Source organism: Nomia melanderi, chromosome 14 (assembly GCF_051020985.1).
Source record: "Nomia melanderi isolate GNS246 chromosome 14, iyNomMela1, whole genome shotgun sequence".
NCBI classification, from domain to species: Eukaryota; Metazoa; Arthropoda; class Insecta; order Hymenoptera; family Halictidae; genus Nomia; species Nomia melanderi.
In genome coordinates this window covers 12580784-12604273 of record NC_135012.1, presented here as the reverse complement: position 1 = coordinate 12604273, position 23490 = coordinate 12580784, and the positions used below count along the sequence as shown (strand labels likewise).

At 43.5% G+C, this 23490-nt stretch overlaps 1 protein-coding gene across 1 annotated transcript in view; it reads left to right on the top strand.

Moving 5' to 3' along the window:
* IRSp53 (Insulin receptor substrate 53 kDa) overlaps nucleotides 1-22318 on the top strand; it is a 219873-nt gene extending 197555 nt beyond the window's left edge. The window contains exons 6-14 of the mRNA XM_076373565.1: nucleotides 1528-1599; nucleotides 1695-1898; nucleotides 2558-2749; nucleotides 3221-3455; nucleotides 6540-6743; nucleotides 7615-7717; nucleotides 9329-9578; nucleotides 10150-10328; nucleotides 11462-22318. Coding sequence (XP_076229680.1) covers nucleotides 1528-1599; nucleotides 1695-1898; nucleotides 2558-2749; nucleotides 3221-3455; nucleotides 6540-6743; nucleotides 7615-7717; nucleotides 9329-9578; nucleotides 10150-10328; nucleotides 11462-13769 — 3747 coding nt within the window. The 3' untranslated portion in view covers nucleotides 13770-22318. The remainder of the gene's footprint in view (nucleotides 1-1527; nucleotides 1600-1694; nucleotides 1899-2557; nucleotides 2750-3220; nucleotides 3456-6539; nucleotides 6744-7614; nucleotides 7718-9328; nucleotides 9579-10149; nucleotides 10329-11461) is intronic.
* The last annotated feature ends 1172 nt before the right edge of the window (nucleotides 22319-23490 follow it).

Here is a 23490-nt window from a genome sequence, read left to right as displayed (position 1 = left end):
TCATCGCTGGAAGGATTAGTATGTGTCAAGCTTTACTGGGTAAAAAGTTGAGTGGTAGAAAGTGCAGACGGAAGTTGTAGGGTAGAGAGCTGAACGTATGGTGCTTGTATTTTGTTTACATTGTGAGGATATTATGAAGTTTTTTCAGCGACGATGGTAAATTTGTTTTGCTAATTGGCAGTGTACACGAGATACAGAGATCATTTAAAAATGTTATTTCGGAGTATCAAATTTTATCGAGTGAAATGGGAAATGCTTTTTTGATATTTTCCTGTGCGTTGGTCGAGTGTAATTGCATTGATATGAAATATGAAATTTAAATTGAGGTAATAGGATTTTTTAAGATGTTTTCGTTTGTCAGCGATTCCCTGGGAAGCTTTTATTTGACGGATATTTTGTGTTAATGGTATTTACAGTTTTTATAGGTGCCTTTGGTAATTCAGATCAACATCGAACGTTAAATAGAAATATGTTTGTGCTGGACGGGGAAATCCAGCTGCAGGGTATTTGATTTGAAACAAATATTTGAATATTTATTTGGGCATCCGACATAAGTACTCGATGGTAATTCGTCGGGCTGCAGTTATTAAACATAAACAGGGACTGCTAATTCGTATATAAATTCGCGCTGATTTATAAGCAACTGTACGTAAACCACAGGCCACAATGAAATTTTCGTCGGTCCATAAAATTAACAACTGTCTCAATGAATTTCACACGGCCGCGGTTCCGTTGAAACCGAGCCGCCGGCAACAAATTCTTGTTTGTTAATTCCCCCTCAAATAGAATTAAATCTCCCCGTTCCGCATAGTATTTTAGCAACAGTTTAGCTTACACGTGATTTCCATCCATTTATCAAACGCAGTTCCCTTCCGAAGAAGACTTCGCTGAAACATCCGCGGCGCTTTCGTAACAGCTCCCTTCTATCAACAGAATTAAAAAACATTCAACTAAAATAAAACTCCTCTCACTTCTCCAACTCCCAAACACTGGCAACCAATTATTCAAGACAATATCCAGTTCACACTGGTTCTAAAAATCAAAAATAAATCTTTCCCAGGCTTCTCAGGAACCCAAACGAACATCCTACAACCTACGGAACGAACCATTATCAAAAAACCATCTACGTGATTTCTAACTGCCAGTACTCAGAATAAATAACCCGTTCCACGGTCTCTGCTACGCAAACCTCGATAGAAACACAGAGTAACCAGCGTAACGGGAAGACTCATTTGCGAGAAGATGAAGGTTTACGAGTTTCCGGTTCGACTAATCAGACCGTTGCCTCGGCTGCAGCATCGTTTAAAGTCAGTTCAGACAACAGCTCATAAACACGACCGGCAAGATTCGCGAAACTGGCCGTCTCCGTTTAAGAGCGTCGGTCGTTCAAAGTCCCTCATTACCTAAGCTCGTTCCGGATTCACTTTTCCGCGCTTCCGCGCATTAAAATCTTCCAGTGTCTCGAGTCTCGGTGCAACGTCGGCGCCGTCTCCGGCCGGTTCCCATTTCTCTCTTCTCTTGTTGCAGCTGAAGGCGTTCTACGTCGACCTGCTGGTCCCCCTCGAGACGAACCTGGAGAAAGACACGAAGGTGGTCCAGGTAAGCTCCGCTCCCGAATCCCGGTGACTGTGCGACTGTGTCAGCCCGCCGGACGGCATGAATAATGGAAACGCACACGTTCTTTCTCCCCCCAGAGCGAGCAGAAGAAGTTCCTGCAGCAGCACAAGACCAGGTCCGAAACGTACAGCAAGGCGGCAGCGACGATGAAGAAGCAGAGGAAAAAGTCGAGGGGCGCGAGCAAGAGTGGCCTCGCCATGGACAAAGAGCTGAAGAACATGCAGATCCTCGAGGAGGAGAAGTCCAAGCTAGACGCCTTTTGTGAGCAGAGCTTGAAGAATGTGAGTATATGGTGGATGGCTTGATAGGCGGGTGGAGGGTCTTCTTCTGGAATCTAGAGGTGTATTAATGAGTCGGTTATTAAACTGATGCGCGGGGGACGAATGCGATTTCGTCTTTGGATTTAATTGCTCGACACTTTGCGCTCGGCGGGTGACTCTGGCTTATCGCTCGATATAGAGGAATTGTAGTCTTACAGAATGTTATGCTTTGTATATTGCGTCGATACGTGGAGTATTCAAATGAGTTTCTCAATCTAGTCAAGGAATGTTTAGCTCTGGATGTTGAATATTTCTAGGGAAACACTTTTGAAACCGCATCGGTTTCTGAGCGACTCATGAAGTGATGTGATAAATATTGATATTAAATATAGTGAAATAATGTAATAGCATGGTGATACGATGTAATTCGACAAATAGATGGTATTCAGGTAATAGGATGACATGAAAATCATGCTCTCCGTTGAAATTGAAGGCGATCGATACATTGTTCTGCATCGCCTTAGGGTGTTTGCGTTCATAAATAATTTATCTTGACGCGAACGACGCGATGACGTTCCATATTTGCGATCGACTAATGAATCAGCCTAAAAACGACCGACTAATGACAGCCCCGCAGCGCGCGTCTCCGCTTCGAGTTTCTTGACCCTTTTTTATTCCAGGCGATGACGCAGGAACGAAGGAGGTACGGCTTTGTTCTCGAGCGACAATGCTCCTTGGCGAAACATTATGCGAGTTTTCATGAGGTCGCATTATCTGCTCTTCATCCCTCGGTTGATAAGTGGCGCGAGGTAGCTGCTACCAGGGAATACTTACCCCAATCCGTGGAAGATATGTTCGCCTCCAGACTCAGGGTGAGCGATGCTGGGAATATCTCTCTGTTTAACTATGTTTCCTTCGAAATTCCCGTGGAACTCGGAACGTGATAGTTACACATTACAAATCTTCAAGGACTTACCGAAAGAATGAATAATTCTTCGGCTCCCGGAAGCAAGATACTCAGACTTTGAAGTTTGTATTAGATATTCCTTAACGCTGGTCGACAGTTAGCAGAGGAAACGAGAATTCCCGAATTTTTAATTAGTTATCTTATGGAAACAAGAGATGTTCCACTGTTACCTAATATTTCAAGCATTATTTTATTCTACTTTCTTTGTTATCGATGGATAGATTTTCTAAATTCAGTGTTTTAAATAATTATTAGAAATGCTGGTCTTTACTAATATTAAGAGTAAAGTTCTATATGTTACGGCGTAGTCGTAATATTGTTGAAACACGTTACGTGCTGCGACGTTATCAGTCTCCTCCATTGTCTTACTGTCCAGCAAGTTTCATTTTGGCCCGAGGACGAAGAAAATGGTGGTTCGGAGCTCACGATGAGCTCGCAGTTGAGGAAGACCAGAAGCATGGACAGCTCTTGCTTGGAACTTCGACCTGGACCGCCTTCCGGAAACGTGTCGAGCACCACTTATCAAGGCCCATCATCACACTTACCTACTGCTCTGTCTAGAGCTAGGTCGGAAGCCAACCTTCATGCTTCGACGTTATCTTTGGACCCGGGTAAGTCGTCAAGGACCGTAAACTTTTTCATCAAACTAATCCACTAGCTAAGTAATAGTCGCAAACTCTCAGAAATGTATCAGTCTAACTCCTCGACGGTCCTAAAACTGCAAAACGCTGACATAAAGGATCAAATTAACATAGCAGTAATAATTTCAAAGAAAATTGATGATTTTACTTACAGTCTGATTATTGGAATATTACATATATTTTCGCAAACGTTCACATTTAATACGGAAATATCGAAGACACGATAAAAATTGAATAATGCGAGCTCGTATAAGAATTCACTACGAAACGCGAAGATAACATTTCACTTCATCTCTGAATAAAGAACCCCCGGGTAAAGTGTAATGTTATCTCGGGTAAATTAATTGTTATAGCGCAGCGAGCGGGGTATCACGCTACATTTAAAATTCCCCAGCGCCGCGCAGTCGAAATTAAACTTGATTACAGTCGCAGTTAAACTCCATCGTCACTCCATTAGTTTCATTCTATTATACATTGTTTCCTATCGTAGTTATTCCCGGTTATACGCGACTCTCGGCGAACCAGAAAATTCGATCGTACAACGAAATTCCCCTATAACCGAAAGTCCGTGCGGGCATCTCGGGTTTTCAGTTTCCCGGAGCATGCCGAAGTTATGAATGCGGAAATAGAGACGGCCGTTGAAACGCGACGCGATACAATAAAATCTAAACTCGCCGCGGCGGCGGCGGGGCGGGGGGGAAAAAATGAATTCAGCCGCGATACGGATTCCCCTTATTTTTCACGGTGCTCTGTCTCTAATTTTACGAAGTAGGGACGCGTTCATCGGGCTTCGCTTGTTATTATGTTCCGCGCGCTTGAATTTTTTCATCTGGACGTCCGCGAGCTTCCGTAAACAGGAATGAATTATTAATTCCGCGAAATAAATATACCTGACAGCGAGGAGTATATTTTCCGAGAGAAAAAGTTCATTTCCATATTATCAATTCCGGCGAGACACTTTTCGTTTAAATATTTGCCGCGTGAAAGGCTGCGTTATCGCGATAAACACTTCATCCTCGTATCCATTTATTTTCTATTATCTCTGATTATGGTTCCAGATAGAGCACATTAGTGTTTTTTCAAGTCTAAACATAATTCTTACACTCCTCTGTTCCTTGCGACACAATTAAAACGTTTAAACAGCCATTTTGAACGTGGTCTAAGACATGTCTTTCTTTCGTATTCCGAGTGGTAAAATAATAATCTCCGAGAAACTACATTTAATTGAAATTTAATGGACCGTAGATTATAGAAACTTGTTTCATGATAGTCTCACTTTCACCTGCAATCTGTCTGTTTCGGAAAACAGCGGCGCGCGTGCCGAAAAAGCAAAAACTTCGAATCGTTTTCGGACGCGTAACGAAACCAGTGTTCCTACATGCTCGTCAGAGACAGAGAAAAGGGGGGTACACGACACCACGGTTGTTTTTATTGTAGCTTAACCGAACGGTCGAGTACGTTTCGAGCGAGTCGACATCGAGGTTGAACACGTAACAAACGTTTGCAACACGACCGGCTGCAGAAGTGCTCGCAAAACAGTTCGAGAGCGCCGGGAGGGCTCGCTGCGTCGAATATCGAATTCCACTTGTCGACCGCCCCCGCGCAGTCGGGAATTTTCCAATTTTTCCATTATCCGCGCACCGACGAATCGCATTAATCGAGATCGCTATTGATTTTCCGCGTGACACTAATTCACAATTTCGAGATTAACGGGAGGAGGATCTTCGGGGCGAGTGCTCCTTTGTGAAATTGTCTCCGGCTTCCCGTGTAAAAATCTTCCATTGAAAAACATGAGAAACTTGTTTAATATTAGAGACATCAATGAACATAAAAGGAATTTTTGATCCTTTGTATTCTTTTTATAAAATTGCAGCAATTATTAAAAGATGAATATTATATATTATCTAAAAATTGGAATGTTTCCGGAGCAGGAGATTTAAAATATAACGTAGAAGCGAATAGCATATAAAATAAACTTTAGCAGGGTTGAAAAATTGATTGCGTCCGTATTTCTCCAAGGAACCTCTCGTAGCATCCAAGTTAACTTCAGAAGAAGATACAGCAGATTTTTTGCTCCACTTCCGTTCGCTTTCCGGAACCGGCTCCTAAATAATCGAGAACTTTCCATTTCCGAAGTTTCTTGAGGCGGCGTTTTTGCGCGTCGGCCAAGTGTATAAATTCGCCGGTAATAACGCGCGAGCGGAATGGATCGCGTAGAAGGAATATAAAAAAAAGCGCACGAGTGAGAGAGGGAGAAGAGCAGAGGAAATAATGGAACGTAAACTTGGTAGAAATATTCAAGTAACTGCGCCCGCCGTTCGAAATGCCGCGGTTTTTGGCTGAAAGCCATTCTTCTGGCCGCGGACGGGGGTGCGGCGAAACAGAAACACTTGGTAAGAGAACTGCGGAACCTGCGGCAGGTGCGGCGAACTCGCTGCAATGGGCATGACCGAGAAAATGGAAATGCCGGGAACACGGATCAACACGGCGGGGAAAACGAAACAATTTGCGTGAAACAAACTGTTTGTGCGTTCACGGGCCGTATCATGGATCTGAATCACTCGCGCTTCATAAATATATACGCGAGAAGCTTCGGGTTTTATCGTTCTCTTCGATCCGAGTTTCACCAACACGCGCAATTCTTTGTTTCGGGGATCGAATGTTTAAACGTACAATAGAACGATCAATTCGAACACTCATTCTATGTAATTAACACGATTTTTATGCGTTCTTGTTACTCTTCAACGCGTGATCGCCATTTAATCTGTGATTCTCTCTATAGATTCTATCGAAAAATTATTATATTTCTACCTGGAACAGATTTGAACAGTTATTTAAATATACTCGAATATTTTGTCAATTAGGATATAAAGTTTCATACATAAATGGTCCAGGATTCAACCCCCAGCGGCTTTAGCCGTTCATAAATAAGCAGTATCGCGCGTACACGAAATCCGGACGTTAAAATGATACCACTCGAAGGTTCTAATACGCCGCGCGGCACATTAGGGCACAAACGAGTTCAATTAATCGTATTCCTCGTTGTTTTCGCAGAGGTCCCGGAAATCCCGCCGAGGCCGAGGTCCATGGCGCCTCCAGCGTCACGCAACAGCAGCAGCGGCGGCGGCGGCGGCAGCGGCACTGGGGTGAGTTCCGGTGGTTGGGGCGATGCACCCCTTGCGAGGGCTGTCTATGCCTATTTGAGCTCCGGGGAAAATCAGCTGAGCTTCCTGGAGGATGATCTCATCGCGTTGATGGGTGAGTTCGACGTCTGTCTGGCTGCTTATTTCTATAACTGCGAAAAATGTTGCTCCGATAATGGATCAGAGATCGAATCTTGCTCGAACACGATTAAATTCGATGATTGATAAACGGTTCATTGAATGGGAACTTGGTAATTATTGGTTGAAAAGTCTATTAGCCTGTAAAATGTGAAACGTCTGATTTTGGTTGATCAATATTTCAAGTTCTGTTTTAACAAAAATGGAATTTTTGGACATATTTTATATCTAACTTTGAGGACTTTTGTCAAATTTATTAGACTATTGGTTTATATGAATTATTGAATAGAAATATTATTCGAGTAAATAGAGATATCCAGCTAGAGATTAGTTCAGCTAATTGCTTAAATAAATATTTATTCGAAACGATTCGAACAATGCCCAACTCCCCCGTCTGACTAAAACATACCGTATACCCTCGGAATAATATGTCCGACACTCCATGTTCCTACAAATATTCACTTCTATACCTAGAATCAAATAGAACATAGTTCCTCTCATTAACAATGCGAACTGCAATAATCCTCGCTAAATACCGCACTAACAAACTTCAAACATTCGAAAAACTAAACACAATCAGAATTCCAGTTACCAGGAAGCATCCCGTAACTTTCCCGAATGTTCCAACAGTTTCCAATGCGACCGACCAGGTTCCTATATACTCACAACCGGAAACAGTAACAATAAGAAGAAATCGGTTCCCAGGGAGCGCATCGTCAGCCCCGCGACCCCGAACTCTTATCAAACAAACACACACACACACACACACACACACACACACACACGTTTCGCCATGAAACGAACGCCATAAACGTATAATATCTGTTTCACGAAACTGCGTTTATTAGGAGATCGTCAGAAGGGCTGGCAATTCGGGGAGAATCTGCGCACGCACAGCTCCGGATGGTTCCCACTGGCGTACACAGAAATTATTATCGACGATGCTCTTGGGTAAGTTAGCGGAGAGACGGGAAAGGGCCCGGTCGGGTTCGGTCGCCGAACGGTATCATAGCAGATCTTGTTACGGGCGTTCGTTGCTAACAATTGCGCCGGTCGAATGCAATTACGCTAATCTAGAACGATAACGGGCAACGGGCATCGCCATCGATGCGCGAGCCCCGTTCCCATTAAAGCCCTGCTACTCGTCTTGGTGTTATTGTTGCATCTGCACACGCCGCCCCTAAATCCTCTTATTCCGATGCCCGATTTACGGCCGCGACGATAGAAATTTTACGTTCGCCACCAAGCGCCCCGCTTTAACGCCGAACGCACCACTCGCGCACGAGTGACCGGTTTTTAAAGTTTTTCGCTTTTGAAAGTTCATCGTGAAATTGGAATCCTGCACGAGTATGCTACAAGGTTTTGATTCTCCTCGACACTTCGAGCGTTTTTTAAGGGGAATTTAACGTAGTCATTGGATATTCGAGTTTCAGTGATGACTATCAGGAAAATGTTTGTGCATTTGGTTTTAATATTGTGTATTTTGATGCTTCGATGTTCGCTTTAATTTCTATGTTTCAAAAGAATCTACTTAAAGGGAAGTTTTGTCTTGATTACTGAGGAAATTTTTATCAAAATCTCTTTCTGTTCTCATTGAGAATTATTTATTGTCCGACTTCGTTCGTCTTCGTTTTATAATTGGTCGTTAGACCAGTTACGGTGGGAATGGGTGTGTATAAAATGTCGGTGCGTTTAGCGTTGAACGTGATTTATCGCGTCGATTGGCCACGCGGAAATTACGCGAGAATAAAAATGTTAATCCGCCTCTGAATCATTTATACCGTCCTTAGGCCGATACGATACTGCGGGAGTCGACCGGTCGGATTTTTCGCTCCCTTCGGGGCTCGATGCCGGGAAATACTGTTTGCGATCGACGGAAAAATTTATGAAATTTGTTTTGCTGGGAGGACGGATTTACGGGGTTTATTTATTCGATGTCGGGGAAAGTAAATTAACAAACAGGCAAAAATGCAAGTTTATAAAATGTTTTTCGTGGATAATATTGTTCCCGTGCAATCCGGTTTATTGTATATGTCGCTCTGAACGCAGTTGCTTGTACTGTGGACGTTTTGTATGGAGTTCAATGAAATTTTCATTTTGTTCGCGATGAATAAGTCTTTGATCGGGGAATATGTTCCAAGGCGTCTGTGGTTATATTATTGAAATAGAGACAATATATGTACCACGAGAAACATAATAAGAGTGAATGAATAATCGTATTTAGAGAAAATTTCATAAATCCTTGATATTTCTATATGATCGTTGATTTACTTTCCTTGTTCATTTCTGACGTTGAAAGTGTGTCAAAGGAGACATTGCTTGATTTATTTCTAACAAATTCCTAAATGCAGCTGCTATTTAAATCTGTTGCATATATATTTCAATTGATGCATGATTGATTTATCTCAACGAACAGTTTCAATAATGAACAGTGTATATATACGTGAAATATCGTTCCGACAAGTAGCTCCTCCTCCTTGACACTCGCAACGATTCGGATTCAATCAATATCAATCTGGTTATTGTTCCCCGAAAATCAATCGTGTCTCGTAATACCCGAAGATCGCCAAGTCATGGAACAAACAATGGCCGCGCGTCGGAGCCACAGGCGGTTCCACCGTGCAAGCCTCCACCCTCGCGGGCTCCGGTGACACCGAGCAGCATGGATGAAGTGTCGAGTGGTTTCCACGGGGTGGGAAACAACAACGCGAACAACAGCAACAACAATAACAGCAGCAGCACTCCGACTATCGTGCCGAACAGCAACAGTTCTCATAATCTAGCTACGCCCACTGCACGCCAATCCAAACCGGTGAGTATGGCATTGTTAATAAGAGCTTCTCAATTAGAGACACTTATACTATCGATATTTAGAAAACATATAGAATATCAAACTGATAATATCTTCTGCTCTCTCAATTAATATTCAAACCCTTAGCCACTTTATTCTTCGAAATAAATAGAAAAATTGGAGGAACGTTATCCGCAAATTCAAATGTTACAGACGAAATTTGTAATATTAGCGACATTTCGATTGAAAACTGAAAATTGAATCTACAATCGATACCACAAATTTCCTTAATGAAACACCATCTAAACAAGGTTTTAACTACTTCAATCCTATATCGCTGAAAGATACCGAGAGCAGTCGCAAAACCTTCAGAACAAGAATTCAATAATTTAAGCTATGAGCCACGATTCAAGTAGCTCGCTACGAAGTCGCGAGCCAATCGTTTACCTTTCCAAAGTCAGGGTTTCGGTTCTTACTGTAAGAGTAAAAGCTGCGAGCTTTCTCGAGCGGTCCGATAAAAGTAAATATCCCGCACGCTGCCAAGAACAGTGAAATATAATCCGCATAAACCACGTTGCCCCGTCGTCTTTAGATCCGTCCGTCGGGCACGTTGCCCACAGTTTTGGCCGGCGGCCGCAGGATACAGCCACCTGCTCCGCCAGTTCCGCCGCCGCAGGTCGTCACGTCGCTTCACAGCAGCAACGACAGCGGGTTCTCGAACGAGCCGCCGGCCCAGCCCGACATCGACTACAGCGACGACGAGGCAATGAGGTAAGCGAACCATACCGCCATCAAGTTTCGTCGAAGGTACTTTGGAATCTCTCTAATTGAATCTCGGACGGAGGTAGTTCGACGATCGTTTGGCAAAACCAGTAGAAACGCTTGTGCCTGTATGAACCATGATACCCCCGTACCGCCCCCGAAAACCCCCTTACTAAGCTTTGTATTTTACGCTGCCCGCTATCAGTAACGTAACTTTTGGTTTCCGGTATATAGAATTACATCGTAGGGCCGTAGCTTGTATCTCTTCTGGATCTAACGAACTTCTCCCCGTTACGCAATTCTGGTTTAATTTCCATTTTCTTGGAGCTCTCGAGACTATTTTAGATGCATGCCTTTCGGCCGTGGATTCCAGCGATGGGTTGGTCCCTTGTACTTGGACTTCGGTTGCCGGAACTTCGTCGGTGCAAGTTCGCTGTATTTATTTTCATTTGAATATAAAATCACGTCAGGTTACCGACTCAAAGAATGTTTCGCGTACGAAGATACTCGATGTAGAACTGCGTCCAATGTTTAATCACCTCTATCGCGAATGTTCACCGCAAATGGTCTAATCATTGCGAATCGACGACAGTCCAGGCTCAAAGGCACAATGTACCGCTAAGCTTCGAGTGAAGTTCACCGGGACATCAAAGCTCCGATATTCAGATTGAAACTCGCAGCGAGCAGAATCATCAACATCCCCTATCGTCATTCAGTCATTCATCCCTCCTCTAAAAGACCGTATCAGCCCGACGTCCGCCCGAAGTAGTCTCTCGTCCCTTATGTAGTCACATTGTTTTCTCTCCTGATTTGTAGATACCGCATGCGTTATCGCGGTCGATGGAAATAAAAAAAAACGCACACACGGCGTTTGGTGGTGGCTCATTGACCTATCCGGTGCTCCTGCGATGCCGGCAGCCATATTCCCCAAATCCCTGCATATTTTGCGAGACCACAATGCTCGACAGCCTCTAACGTAACTAATCCTTATACCCTAGAACTCTGGCTCTTGGTTTCTCTCTCTTTTCTCTCTCTCTTTCTTTTCTTTCTTCTCTCTCTTCTCTCTCTCTTTCCCTCTCTCTCTTTTCTCTCTCTTCTCTCTCTCTCTCTTTTACTCATCCCGAGCCCGAACGAAAACGCAGACAACGAAGAAGAAAGCCGCGCGCCGATAGAATAGCCGAGGCGGCTAAGCAGCACCAACACCACCAACAGCAGCAGCAGCAGCATCAGCAGCATCAGCAACACCAGCAGCATCAGCAGCATCAGCAGCACCAGCAGCACCAGCAGCACCAGCAGCACCAGCAGCAACAGCAACAACAGAAAGAGGAAAAGTCGTCCGGCGGCAAGGACTGGGAGAACGATTCCTGGAAGACGATACCCAGGGACGAGAAGAGCTGGCAACTGTACAGGACCGCGATGGACCTGTGGGCGGAGTCGAACGCGAACCAGAGCAACGAGAACGGTGAAGGCAGGTACACCTCTAACCGCCATTACGACAGCCAGGACCGGAAGAACGGCAGAGACTACTCGGTCCGTGGCACCATGGAGAACGGACCTAGCAGGAAGTCCGGCAAGAAGTCCCAGGAAAAGCAGAAGAACGAGTACGAAAGCCGCGGCCACGGCAATTCCAGTCACAAGTCCAAGTCGACCAGCAACGAGGAGCAATCTAGGAGTTCGTCTCGGAGGAAGAACGACCAGGAGCAGGATCGCCGCGAGTCGAAGAGAGGCAAGGACCACGAGGAAACCGAGGAAGATGAAATCGAGTTGGAGGAAGAAGAAGAGGACAGCTACAGTGCCAGGATCGAGTATCAGAAGTACGACGGAAAAAAGTATTACACGGACAGGGTAGACAGCCAGGAGCGCAATTCTCGACGCGGCTACCGCAATTCGGAGCAGGAAGAGCCTAAGTACGAGAACGAGAAGTCGTCGTCGGCCTCTTCGTCCGGCACCGATGACGAGAGCACGATCACCATACCGGAGACTGGCCGGAAGGTCGAGCACATCGCTCAGAAGTTGGAGCAGACCGCGCAGAAGTACGCCAGGGAGCACAGTCCGCCGAAGTTCATCGAGCGTCGGGACTATCGCAGCTTCGATCGCAGGGAGGAGAAGCAGGCGCCGCCGCCTTACGAAAGATACAATGAAACCGAGAGGAACAGGGGCCCTCAGAGGTACGAGCGCGAACGGGATCGTTATTTCGAGAAGTCCACGCCGATGCGGAAGACGTCTACCTACGAAAGGGACAGGACCTTCGAGAAGAACCCCGACAGGAACAGGAACGTTGAAAGAGCTTCCGGTAGACGGTTCGAGAGACCCAGGCCGCCTTCCGAGGAAGCGCCCGAGAGACCCACCGAGCCTAGAAGCGTCTACAGAGAGCGTAGATTCTCCGACAAAGAGGAAGCTATCTACGGAGAAACCAGGTTTGTCAGAGAGGTAACCGTCGACAAGGAGCGCGGGTACGAGTCGAACTTCGAGACCAAGCTGGAGAGGACGAAGGTGATCGAGAGACACGGATACCAGAACTCGTTGGGGCAGGGGAACCTTCAGAAGTTCCCTAGGAACGAGCAACGGAGTCTGGAGAAGAACGACACTAATAACAACACTTTGAAGGACGACAATAGGAAACCTTTGCTACCTAGGCAGACCACTGCGGTTGGACACCTGATTCAAACCGGCAGAGCCTTCGACGACTCCAAGAGTCCTAAATTGGTGAAGAGGACTAAGTCTTTCTGGAGGTTCAGAAGGGATTCCGATGTCCTCGAAGGCATGGCTTTGTGGCAGCACAGGTCTTTGGTGGATATCCCCAAGATGATTAAGAAGGAGTCGAAGGACGACAGTGGGAACTCTGAGGAGCCTAAGAAGCAGACTCCGGAAGGCAGCCCTAACTCCCGGCACAGTCTGGAGACGAGGAATAGCGATGTGACGATCACCAACGAGACTCGGCCGGAAGATCTGAAGCCTGCTGAAAGGAGTCACGTGCCGGAGAAGTCTGATTATTTCGAGGATTTCCCTACGCCGGCCGAGAGACCTAAAGCTGTAGAGAGGTCGGAGTACAGGATGCATCAGGAGGAGAGGTCCTACTTCATGGGCAACGTGTCTAGAAAGGCTATTATCGAGAAAGAACGGAAGCGCAGCTTGGAGGCTAAGAGGAATATGATTGTAGCCGAGCTGAAGGAGAATAATGAGGCGAAGAGGAACGAAAGGAGGAAAAAGTACACCGACGATGAGGACGGAATGACGCAGAATTTCAGCGAGACCGAGGCGTCCGACGAGGAGTCCACGTACAGCTGCATCGTCGTTAAGGATCAAACAGTCGCTGAAAAGACCCTGCTACCGAGGACTAAGCTCCGCAGGGACTCGGATCGGGAAAGGGATAAAAATACGTGCGGACCTTGGTACGATCTCTGGGGGGTGGATGCCTCGGTGAACAAGAAGAAGAAGAAGCAACAGTAAATCTCTGGCCCGCTCCATCGATTTGGCCGCGTCCTGAACTCCTTCGCAGCGCTTGCGGTTTCTGGAATCTACGACTGTCGCGGGATTCATTAAAATGGGAGTGAAAATGACGGATATTCTTCTTAATTGCTTCTTTTTCGGAACTTCAAGGTTGAAGCTGAAGGAAATTCGGACGTGAGACATAGAATTTAAAAATTGAAAAAGAAACGGGAGATACGAGTACGGAGGTATCGGAGAAGTTTTTTTGAATTCTAGACATCTATTTTTCGAGGAAGGATGAATTTTTTGTGAGAATGAAACTAAATAACAATTCCACGTGGCGTCTAATAATAAATTCAAACGTGAAACTCGATAGTAAAAGTTTAATAGTTCTACAACGTGTGACGAGACGCATGCGGCTATAGAAATTTATTTTTGGCCGGCCGCGGTAATCGTAAATCCGAATGACGAAGTGCTAGTAAATTTAAAATGCATATAACTGGCTGTAAATATGAAACGGCGTGGAGCTACGTCAGCGGCCAGCGAGCAAAAGAACGACGTAGGAGTACGTCATCGGCTGCCGATGCGTTCGGAGTGGTTAATTATTATCAGGATACAAGGATATCGGAGGAATCTGTGCCTTTAACTTTCGATGATTCGAAGATTCCGATGACTGGGAGAGATTCCGGGGCGAATGTTAACGGACACCTAACACTTTAACGATTTCTTTCTTTTAAGATTTCATTTGTTTGTTTTTTAGTTTTTGCGTTATCGTTACACCATGATTTCTCTCATCGTCGTTCACACGTTCCGTTCACCTTTCCCATTGCTTGCGAGGCGTCAGCAGCACCCCGTCTTAGCGAGCGTAGCTGTTGTTTTTAAATACGTTTGCGCTTTCGTCGACGCTCGTACTACGATCAAAATCGACGCGATGACGTTAAGCGATTATGATGCACAGAGCTGCGTGTCGGATAAGCGCGTCCACGTGACGAGTGATGTGACCTGTTCTTTTTTTCTTTTTTTTTTTGTTTTTGTTTTGTGTATCGCGACGGAGAAAACAACGTTATGGATGGTGTTCCAATCATAACTCTTGTTCGATCTGTCGTTACAGGATAGCGCTGTAATCCGTTTGATGCTTGGATTGCTCCTGTAAAGTGGCACGTACAATAATTCTTGATAGCATAGCGTAGCCGGTTCCTTGATATGTTTGTTTTCGCATGTTGACACACTGCCTGGCTATCGTTTCATCGAGTGCTCCCCTCGCATGTTGTGCCCCCGAGAAACGTTGCAGTTTGCCTTTCTCTCTGTCTTCGTTCCCTTATTTTTAATTAGTGCCGTTTACATTGAATCCGAGCGACTTCGTCTCTTCGATGTAAGAGCAGGATTATATTCCTTTATAACGCGTTGAAAGTAAGTAGGTTACAATTAGATTGCAAACTTGAATTAGAATAGAACTTGGTTAACAAGAAAATATCTCTACTAAATTTCACTTGTAGCTTTCACGCATTTTCAACTTGTTACAATCGTTCTCTGTAAAGAAACTAAACCAAACTTAAATTTCGTCATTTCGCGCGTAAAAACTAGATATAATCAGCTACGAAAAGTCGTCATTAAACAGATGTCGAAACATAGTAATTAGCGCCGAAGTCGTATAACGTCCAGAGAATAACAAGAAATTATCCTTCTTCCACGGTTCGGTAAATTTGCAAACGAACGCGGAAAGAAAAGCGTCAGAGGACTGTACGCACCAATGATTCGAACGCGCTTGTCATTTCCGACGAACGGTGACTGTCAGTAACCAACGTGTCCCATAAATAACTGTGCGTCAGCGCAAGAACGAGCCGCGGATACCGGTTTTCGTGAAACTCGAAATCCAACCGGCAAGTATTCGCTTAATGGTCGTGTAAATTGGTTTCCGGTGTTGTTCGCTGAAATTACGGTCTAGTTTATTCAAATATCGCGCATGATCGCCGCGAAAAAAAGTTCCAGTATATTCCCACGGCATTTCGAATCAACTGCAATAACGCGTTGCGTTTACACCGGTGTTCGTTTAATCCTCGATCGGACTTCTCCAGCCCGTAAGTTACGCCCGCCATTCGGCCGGCCGCTAAAACCTTTTGTTAAATTGTTCACCACGGTTTATACTTCTGTTTATCACCGAAGAATTCGTTCCACGACCGTTCCGTTTAATTCTATCGCCGACGTTCGATAAAATCCGACCGCGAACGAATAATTCTTTCCCGGTCGCCGCGCGGCCGCTGTCCGCCATTTTGTTTGCGTTTACGCCTGCGACTGTTTGGACTTCCGTCCGCACGTTACTGTTTGCGTTTTAGAGGCGCTGCGACGGTAGCTCGTAACTGTCGTTTCGTTGCCTTTCCTGAATGTTTATCTGTTTTATTTCTCGATATTCTCCGTTCGCTATGCAGTCGTAGAATTTTGTGTTTATGATCGATGAATCGCTGCGCACGGTCTTCGTAGTTGTTCGACGAATTAGTGTTGTGTGTTTTTTATCTGTTGCAACCCTTTATGTCCTGACATACTACACTTTTAATGTTCGTTCCTGGTTTCATTCGAGATATTTCTCAAAGAAATATCATTCGAATCGAAAGTTGAATATAAGAGATTATTAAAATATTCAGTATCCTGTAATTCTATTATAAAGTCGTTGAAATATAAATCCATGTAGTGCATCAAATTAAATTAAAGAAGTAGAATTTCACAGTACTGGATTCACGGTTGCATTCAAATGAAAGCGCTAGCTTCGATGTGCCCTCAGGACGTAAAGGGACGCTGTAAAAATTCAAACGTTCGAGCCGTTCGAACTTGAATTGCAGCCTTAATCGTTAGACCGATCGGTTATCGGAACCTCCGTTCACATTTATTAAATCCACCCCTTCGACGTTCCGTTCTTCTAGGACGAACATATTCGCAACCGTAAAGCTGCGCAAAACGAAGACGAACGATCGCTCGGCGCCGGCGTTGTCATGAGATAAGCTCTTCATCTAGATTACTTTTCTCGTGTGATGTTAGACGGTACCGACAAAGAGGGCGGTCTCTCCGCGCGAGAGACAACAGTTCCTTTCATGCAAAAGGCTTCTGAAGCGTCGACACGCTTCGGGGATCTTCTTCACACGTCGTGGATGTCCGTCCAACGAACACGTCTCACTTCAATCCTCTATGACCGTTCATTTTTAAAGAGCATAGACAACGATTCGTCCGGTCGTCGGCCCGGCAACGATTTTCCGTCAGCTTATTCTGCTTCTCTTCGACCGTCGTACAGGCTGAGTAACACGAGTATCTCGTCGCACATCGAGAAACGTCGTGAAATCAAAATTCTCGAATGATCAAAACGGAAAGAGCGAATCAAACCGAATGTAGCGTAGAACGTAAAAATCTGCTACATTGGATTTTACGCGTTGTATAATTGTTATCTGGAGGATCTATTGGGTTGGCGAGAGAGTAACGTCGGTCCTTGATCCTGTTCAGACAAGATTATTTTTTATCGATAAGTAACAATAGCTCATTAGAAAGTTAGAGTCATAGGACACATATTGTAGAATCGATTAAATGAAATAATATCATAGTGAATTCGTGAAACCGACATTATTATATTGTCAACTTAATGTATTTGTAAGGAGTCATTGAATTCTTTGGTTGAGAGTACTGACAGAGGAACGGTGATTTTAAGATCCTCGGGCTGTATCGTCGAAGAGAATTCGATTTTCTCTGCCATTTGTCAATTGATCGGCGAACTCAACGCGGACTGATAAGTATGGAATCTTTAGGGACCATTTTGCGATCAACGATACGCTTTTATACGCGAAGTTTTACGAGACCTTCCCTTGCGGTTTTCGAGCATATTTTATCCGTCATAGAGGGTTGGAGGATCGCCCTTGAACCGAAGGGCCATAAAAGTGTCTGCGTCGTCCAGGTAAGACATTCGTCAACATTTCTTCCGCGTTTCATTGCAGCGTCTCCGCGAAGATAAGAAACAATTGAAAGAGACGTTTACTATCGTTTTACACCCCCAGAAAAGTGGCTAGAGAGACTTAGAGTACTTTCTTAACGTTCAGACTTCAACTCTTGAGATAGTCGTTCATTAAATTCTCGATAAACTATATATTCATCAGTTGTAAACATATTTTGGGTTCGACGTTCTGTAAGACATCCAAATTATGTTCCGTCGCTGTATTCATTATGTACACTGTAAGTTAAGTAATTATCTGATTAACCTACGAGTATGTAGAACCTAAATCACACATGAATTTGGTACTGCATTCCTTTCAATTGCTCCAACCATTCTTAATGAACTTTTCCAAAACGACAAAAACACTTTATCTCGTATAATATCCAAATTTATCGAAATATTCGGATGCAAACTGTACAATTCTGTTTCCTCCCACTTTTCAGTTTATTCTTCTCGTCGATTCTAAAGACATCCCCGAACGTTTTACTGTTCAACTCATTTTATCACCCACGAGTGCCAAATTCATCAACCTCATTCCACATCCAAAGATCTTTCACCGCAAACAATCACGATAAAAATTTCATTTGCAACATCGATGTTATCGTTCCCCGAATTGTCTCCCCTTGTTTACCGAAAATCCTCGAGGTATTTCGACGGTTTGCACGGCTGTTCGCGTTTCCGCAGCGCGACTCCTCTTCTCCCTGCGGCTGGATGGCCGTTCGCACGATCCGCACACAACTATCCGTTATTTTTATCGAGCTTTCGATAGACTCGCGCCTGTAACGGCGGTTTATTTCCGGGCAAGTTGATCCGCGACGCCGTTCCCTCTCGTCCCGACGACCCGGTGTCGCGACGTCACAGAATGAAACTTTCATTCGAGACGTCGTAAAGCTGCTTTACGTCCTTGCTCACGGGTTAAGGCTCGTAAAATTTCACTTCTCATTTTTTTCTCCTTCTCCCCTTGACCGCCCCCGCCGGCCAAGCTTTTTCCGGGGCGACTGTCGTCGACGGTTCTTCAGCTTGTTCGCCCGTGAAAATAAAGCTCGACGAGAGGACCGGTCGTTCCTCTTTCCTTCTCCCTTGGATCGTGCGTTCTAACCCCCGTGGGAACCCCCTTTACGCGTCCCCGACTTTTGTTAACTCCTCCGCGCCTTAGAAATCAGCGCGATGACGCGACGAGTCTGGATTCTTTGATCTAATATGCATCGTGGAGTGAAAATGTTTTATCCGTCGATGAAATTATCACTATTAAAGGAATACTTTGGATTCTCTTTTTGTAAATTGCGTTGATTTTCTGTTGAAATTGAAATTGTTACTATTGTGTTTCAAATTTTGGATAATTTTATGGAATAATTAAAGATATTTTCTAGATTTCGGAATTGAGTGATTATAATGCATAAGATTCGTATTTAGCGTTCCGAAATGATATTCTCAGTGGTTGGAACGAATATTCAGCAGCTTCTTTGAAACAGACGTTATCAACCGTTCATTTATCTCGTTAAAAACGCAGACGGATAACACAATGCACATTTCTTTCGCCTCGTTTCGTCGTTTCATCAAATCGCAGAAGGTTTAATTGGCGTTCAGTCAAACTCCACGTTCCCTCGTTCCTGCCTTCCCTCCGTCTTCTTCTTCGCGTTTAACCGAGCGTTCGCGTTCCCCGTCAACTTCCGAGTGTATCATTTTTACATTTTATTCGACGCAAACGCAACTGTTTCCGAGCGATCGAGCAGCTCGCCGAGAGAACGAGGAACGCCGGCGAAATGTAAATCGTTACAAGAATTCCCTGATAACGAGGGAAGTTCAGCGGTTCTTCGAGTGTACGGCCGGTAATTTTAATTCGAACTTCGACGTCTTCGCGGCCTGCTCGTTCCTCCTCACGATTCCGCGAGGAAAATATCTGTGCTCGTACATTTTACACGATGAAACGTCGATTCCCTCGCCAAACGTGCGCTCACGGACACTCGAATTTACTTTCACCGCTCAATATAAGATTGTACTGCCACGTTACCTTTTGGAGTTCGAATTTTTCAAGACACCTAGATGTTTAGGGAAACCTTCTCGTAACCCGAACAAAGACGCCGGTCTTCGTATTTCGACGATTGTCAGGAAACGAGATACGTTGATCCTCGGATCGGTGATTCGGCGATCGGATCGGTTTCGCTTTGAATATATTATTTTTGATTCGTTGAAGAACGATCCCGACGCTTCGTCACCGATCCGAGGGGCTATTTTTAAGGTTAAGCGACACGAATGTTGTCTCCGGCACGGAATAAATGAAACGTCACCCCGATAAGCGTAATAAAAGCTCGTCGTTTTCGTGGACGACAGGGATCCAATGGCCGTTCCACGCTGATAAAAAGAATTTTTATTACCGAACGTTTCCGCTAATACCGCCAGACATTCCAGAGCGTCTCGATTACCGCGATGCTCCGGATGAATCGTCGGAGGTTCCATCAACGAACTACGATAGTCGTAAAACATCGATCGATCCCGGTGAGCAGTTTAGATCCATCAGCGCTCCGGCAATGGGAAACTCGAGCGTGAATCAACCAACCAAGCCACCCATACCCTTGATCATTCCTAGACGCCCTAGATTTTTCGGGCGAGTAATTGTAAATATTCATTCACACGTTCTTGGACACACGTATTACCGTTCTTCCACTTCGACACGTATTATTACACAAGTGACACGTGAATACTGACGCGTAGGCCAGGGATCTCCGAACGAGATGAAGAGGAACTAAATTCTAATAATCAGGATTTCGGAGGAAAGGGTTTTATCGCGAAGGATCTTTCTTTTTCGGGAGAATAATTTACGTCGAAGGATTTTATTGTGTTTTACTCTGTTTCTTTAATAGTTCTTATGTTCGCGAATTAATAGAGTAATATATTGTGTAATGAATTTGTCTTTGTTTTCAATTTTGTTATATGAAGATTTTACAAACTTCTGAATAAATTGTTTTGAAAAATACTTTCAACCCTCTTATAGTGAATGGATGTTCATTTTGATCCTGTCTGTAGCTGTACTTATTTGTTTGTATGATTATGTATATTAATATTTCATTGAAGAAAGAATTGTTGAAGGTGTCGAAACGCGCCAGTTTATTTGAATTTGATAGACGCTCTTTTACGTCACTTCCGGTTTGTGTCACGTGATCAGAAAGCCAATATGGCGGCTAGTAGAGTGCGTTGTGTGTTTTGTGCTCCTCGATAAAGTGAAAATTCTTTTGTTATTTTGTGTGACATAGATTTCTAGCTTGTTCAGGGGAATCAGTAATTGTTAGACAATCTTTTTTATTATAATTATCATGGGGAAATTAAAAGAGTCGTGTGTAAAGAAGAATATCTTGGAGGACCACCTGCATCCGACGCATCAGCGCGGCACGTGGGTGCACGACGTAACCTATGCAGTCCAAACAATGAATGAGAAATGGTGAGTTTCGCAAAACTTCAACGATTATATCTTTAAAATATATTCAAACTGTCGATCCATTGTTGTAACAATGCTCCGCATATGAAATTTCATTCATAATACCTTCTGAAAATGTATGTCCAACAAAATGTTTGCTATGGATCAAAATGGTCCATTTGCTTGCCACGAGGGTCGTGCAAAATATATTTTCTGAATTATTTTATGAGTTTTGGTATACGCCAATATGTTTAGTTGATATTTTCTGTTACTGAGAAGTGTGTGTGTGTGTGTGTGTATGTGTGTTTGTATGCGTGTCACATGAAGAAATGAAGTAAACAAGGAATGACTTTTGGAAGTGTCAAGATGCAACGATTCTATGAAATTTATTCTGTTGTTACATACGAAGATGCGAATGAATGGATTGAGCGTTTTATTTCCATAGAAGAAGCGAAGAACCTTACAACAGTGTTTACATCTTCAAATGGCTTATCATTCCCGTGTGAGAGCAGTATAATTATTGTTTCAGAACATTCATGATCACAGGTGTGTAAGTTTAAATTAATTCAACGGTTTCCTTCTCAACTAACTTCTGAAGATCAACAATATCAACGAACAAGATGTGAGAATCAATGAGAATCTGTGAATAACGTTTCAAGTCCAAGGAGAATTCTAAAAAAGTCTCATGTTTCTCGCATATATTTTATTATCGTACTTTATCATTGCTGAGAAGTGTTTCGCTCGTTTCGGAGATCCCCAATGTAAATTTACATAGCTTCAAGAAGAGGAGACACAGTACATAGTTAAGGGAAAAAAATTAAAAAAGGTTTAGGGCAACTTCTTTTGTAATTGCGTTTAGATAAGCGATTGCGCATACAGGCGAGTCCAGAGATGAAGATGTTAATATATTATAAATAAACATATTATATCGGTGAGCGTACCGGAAGCGGAGTCGAATGGAAACGATGCCCAGAGATCCGTGCACACGGCGAAGATCACACTTCCGGTCGAATTTGTTCGTCGTGCGGACGAGACGGATTCGGCTGCCACTTCCGGTCACACTTTTGGGTAGTCTAGGGAAAAAAACGAAATGATGAAAATTGTTGTAATAAGAAACCATGTATACATGCATATACGTTATACATATATATATATTATTGTTATTATATTAACGTTTTTTGTGCATGCTGTTGTACCGATATTTATTCAATTGTTACCCCGCCACTTTTTCAGGTGAAATTTGTAATAAAATTGAATCGGTGAGAGCAGAAACATTCATACAAATTTTTTAATAATTCAAATATCAAAGCCAGTAAAATAATATGATAAAAATCGTTATCACGATACCGTGTTTCTATTGAAATAATTACTTTTTACTCTTGAATAAATTTGATAAAAGCTCATTCAATTTTTGATCTCACCGATCCATTTATTATGCAATACCATACTGTTCGAAGAATAATATTGTGAAATGGATAAAATATAATGTATAGTATTTTTCTAGAGTCTATATTTATATTTAATATATAAATGCTACTAGTACTTCGTCGATATTGTTTCATTGAATGTACGTGTTCGTGACCTATTTAATTTTAGAAACGGAATTTAATTAAAATTCATTGAGGTACGATTATAATCGAGTTGGATTGTCGATATATGCTAAGAATATTCGAACTAGTGAGATTAAAGGATTCGTTTTAGAAAGCTTAAATATTCTTCAAAGAAATCTGTAACAGCGGTCGATTTTCTTTTCGTAACTTCAGCTATTTCTCGGATAGACTTCTCTTGCGAGACATCGGTGACTTTATTGAACGAGACACGATATCGTGGCATTCTGCTTTCCAATCACGAAAGGAGATAGACGTTGGTTATCCCTCGAAGACAGTAATATCACAGGTGAGATCGCGACTTCAGCAGGTAGGTATTTTATCTAGGTGATATTGTTAAACTATCGTTAAACTATCGTTAAACTCTCTCACAGAGAAAATCTCGAACACGATGCCTTAGACTTTAGCATAATTCATTAACAATCCTTTTACGTGTCTCAGTTACTTCTTCCAACATTTCACTAAAATCACATGTCTTAGATTCGTTATCACTATCATCACGTCCTCACCTCGTTGTATAGTTTCCCTCCAATCCTTAAAATATTCATGGAACTTCCCAAAGTTCCCAGTTCGCTTAAAATATTTCCAAACTTCGCACTTATTCTCAAAATTCATTCTTCCTCGAGTTTCTCGATTCGCAGTAATTTTCAGCATCCAAACTGCTTCGCCTCTTTCTGAATTCATTCCCAAATGTTTGCTTTGTTTCTTCTTTCCAACATTCACCCGTTCTCGAGTTTGAGAACTCTTCCACAGTAT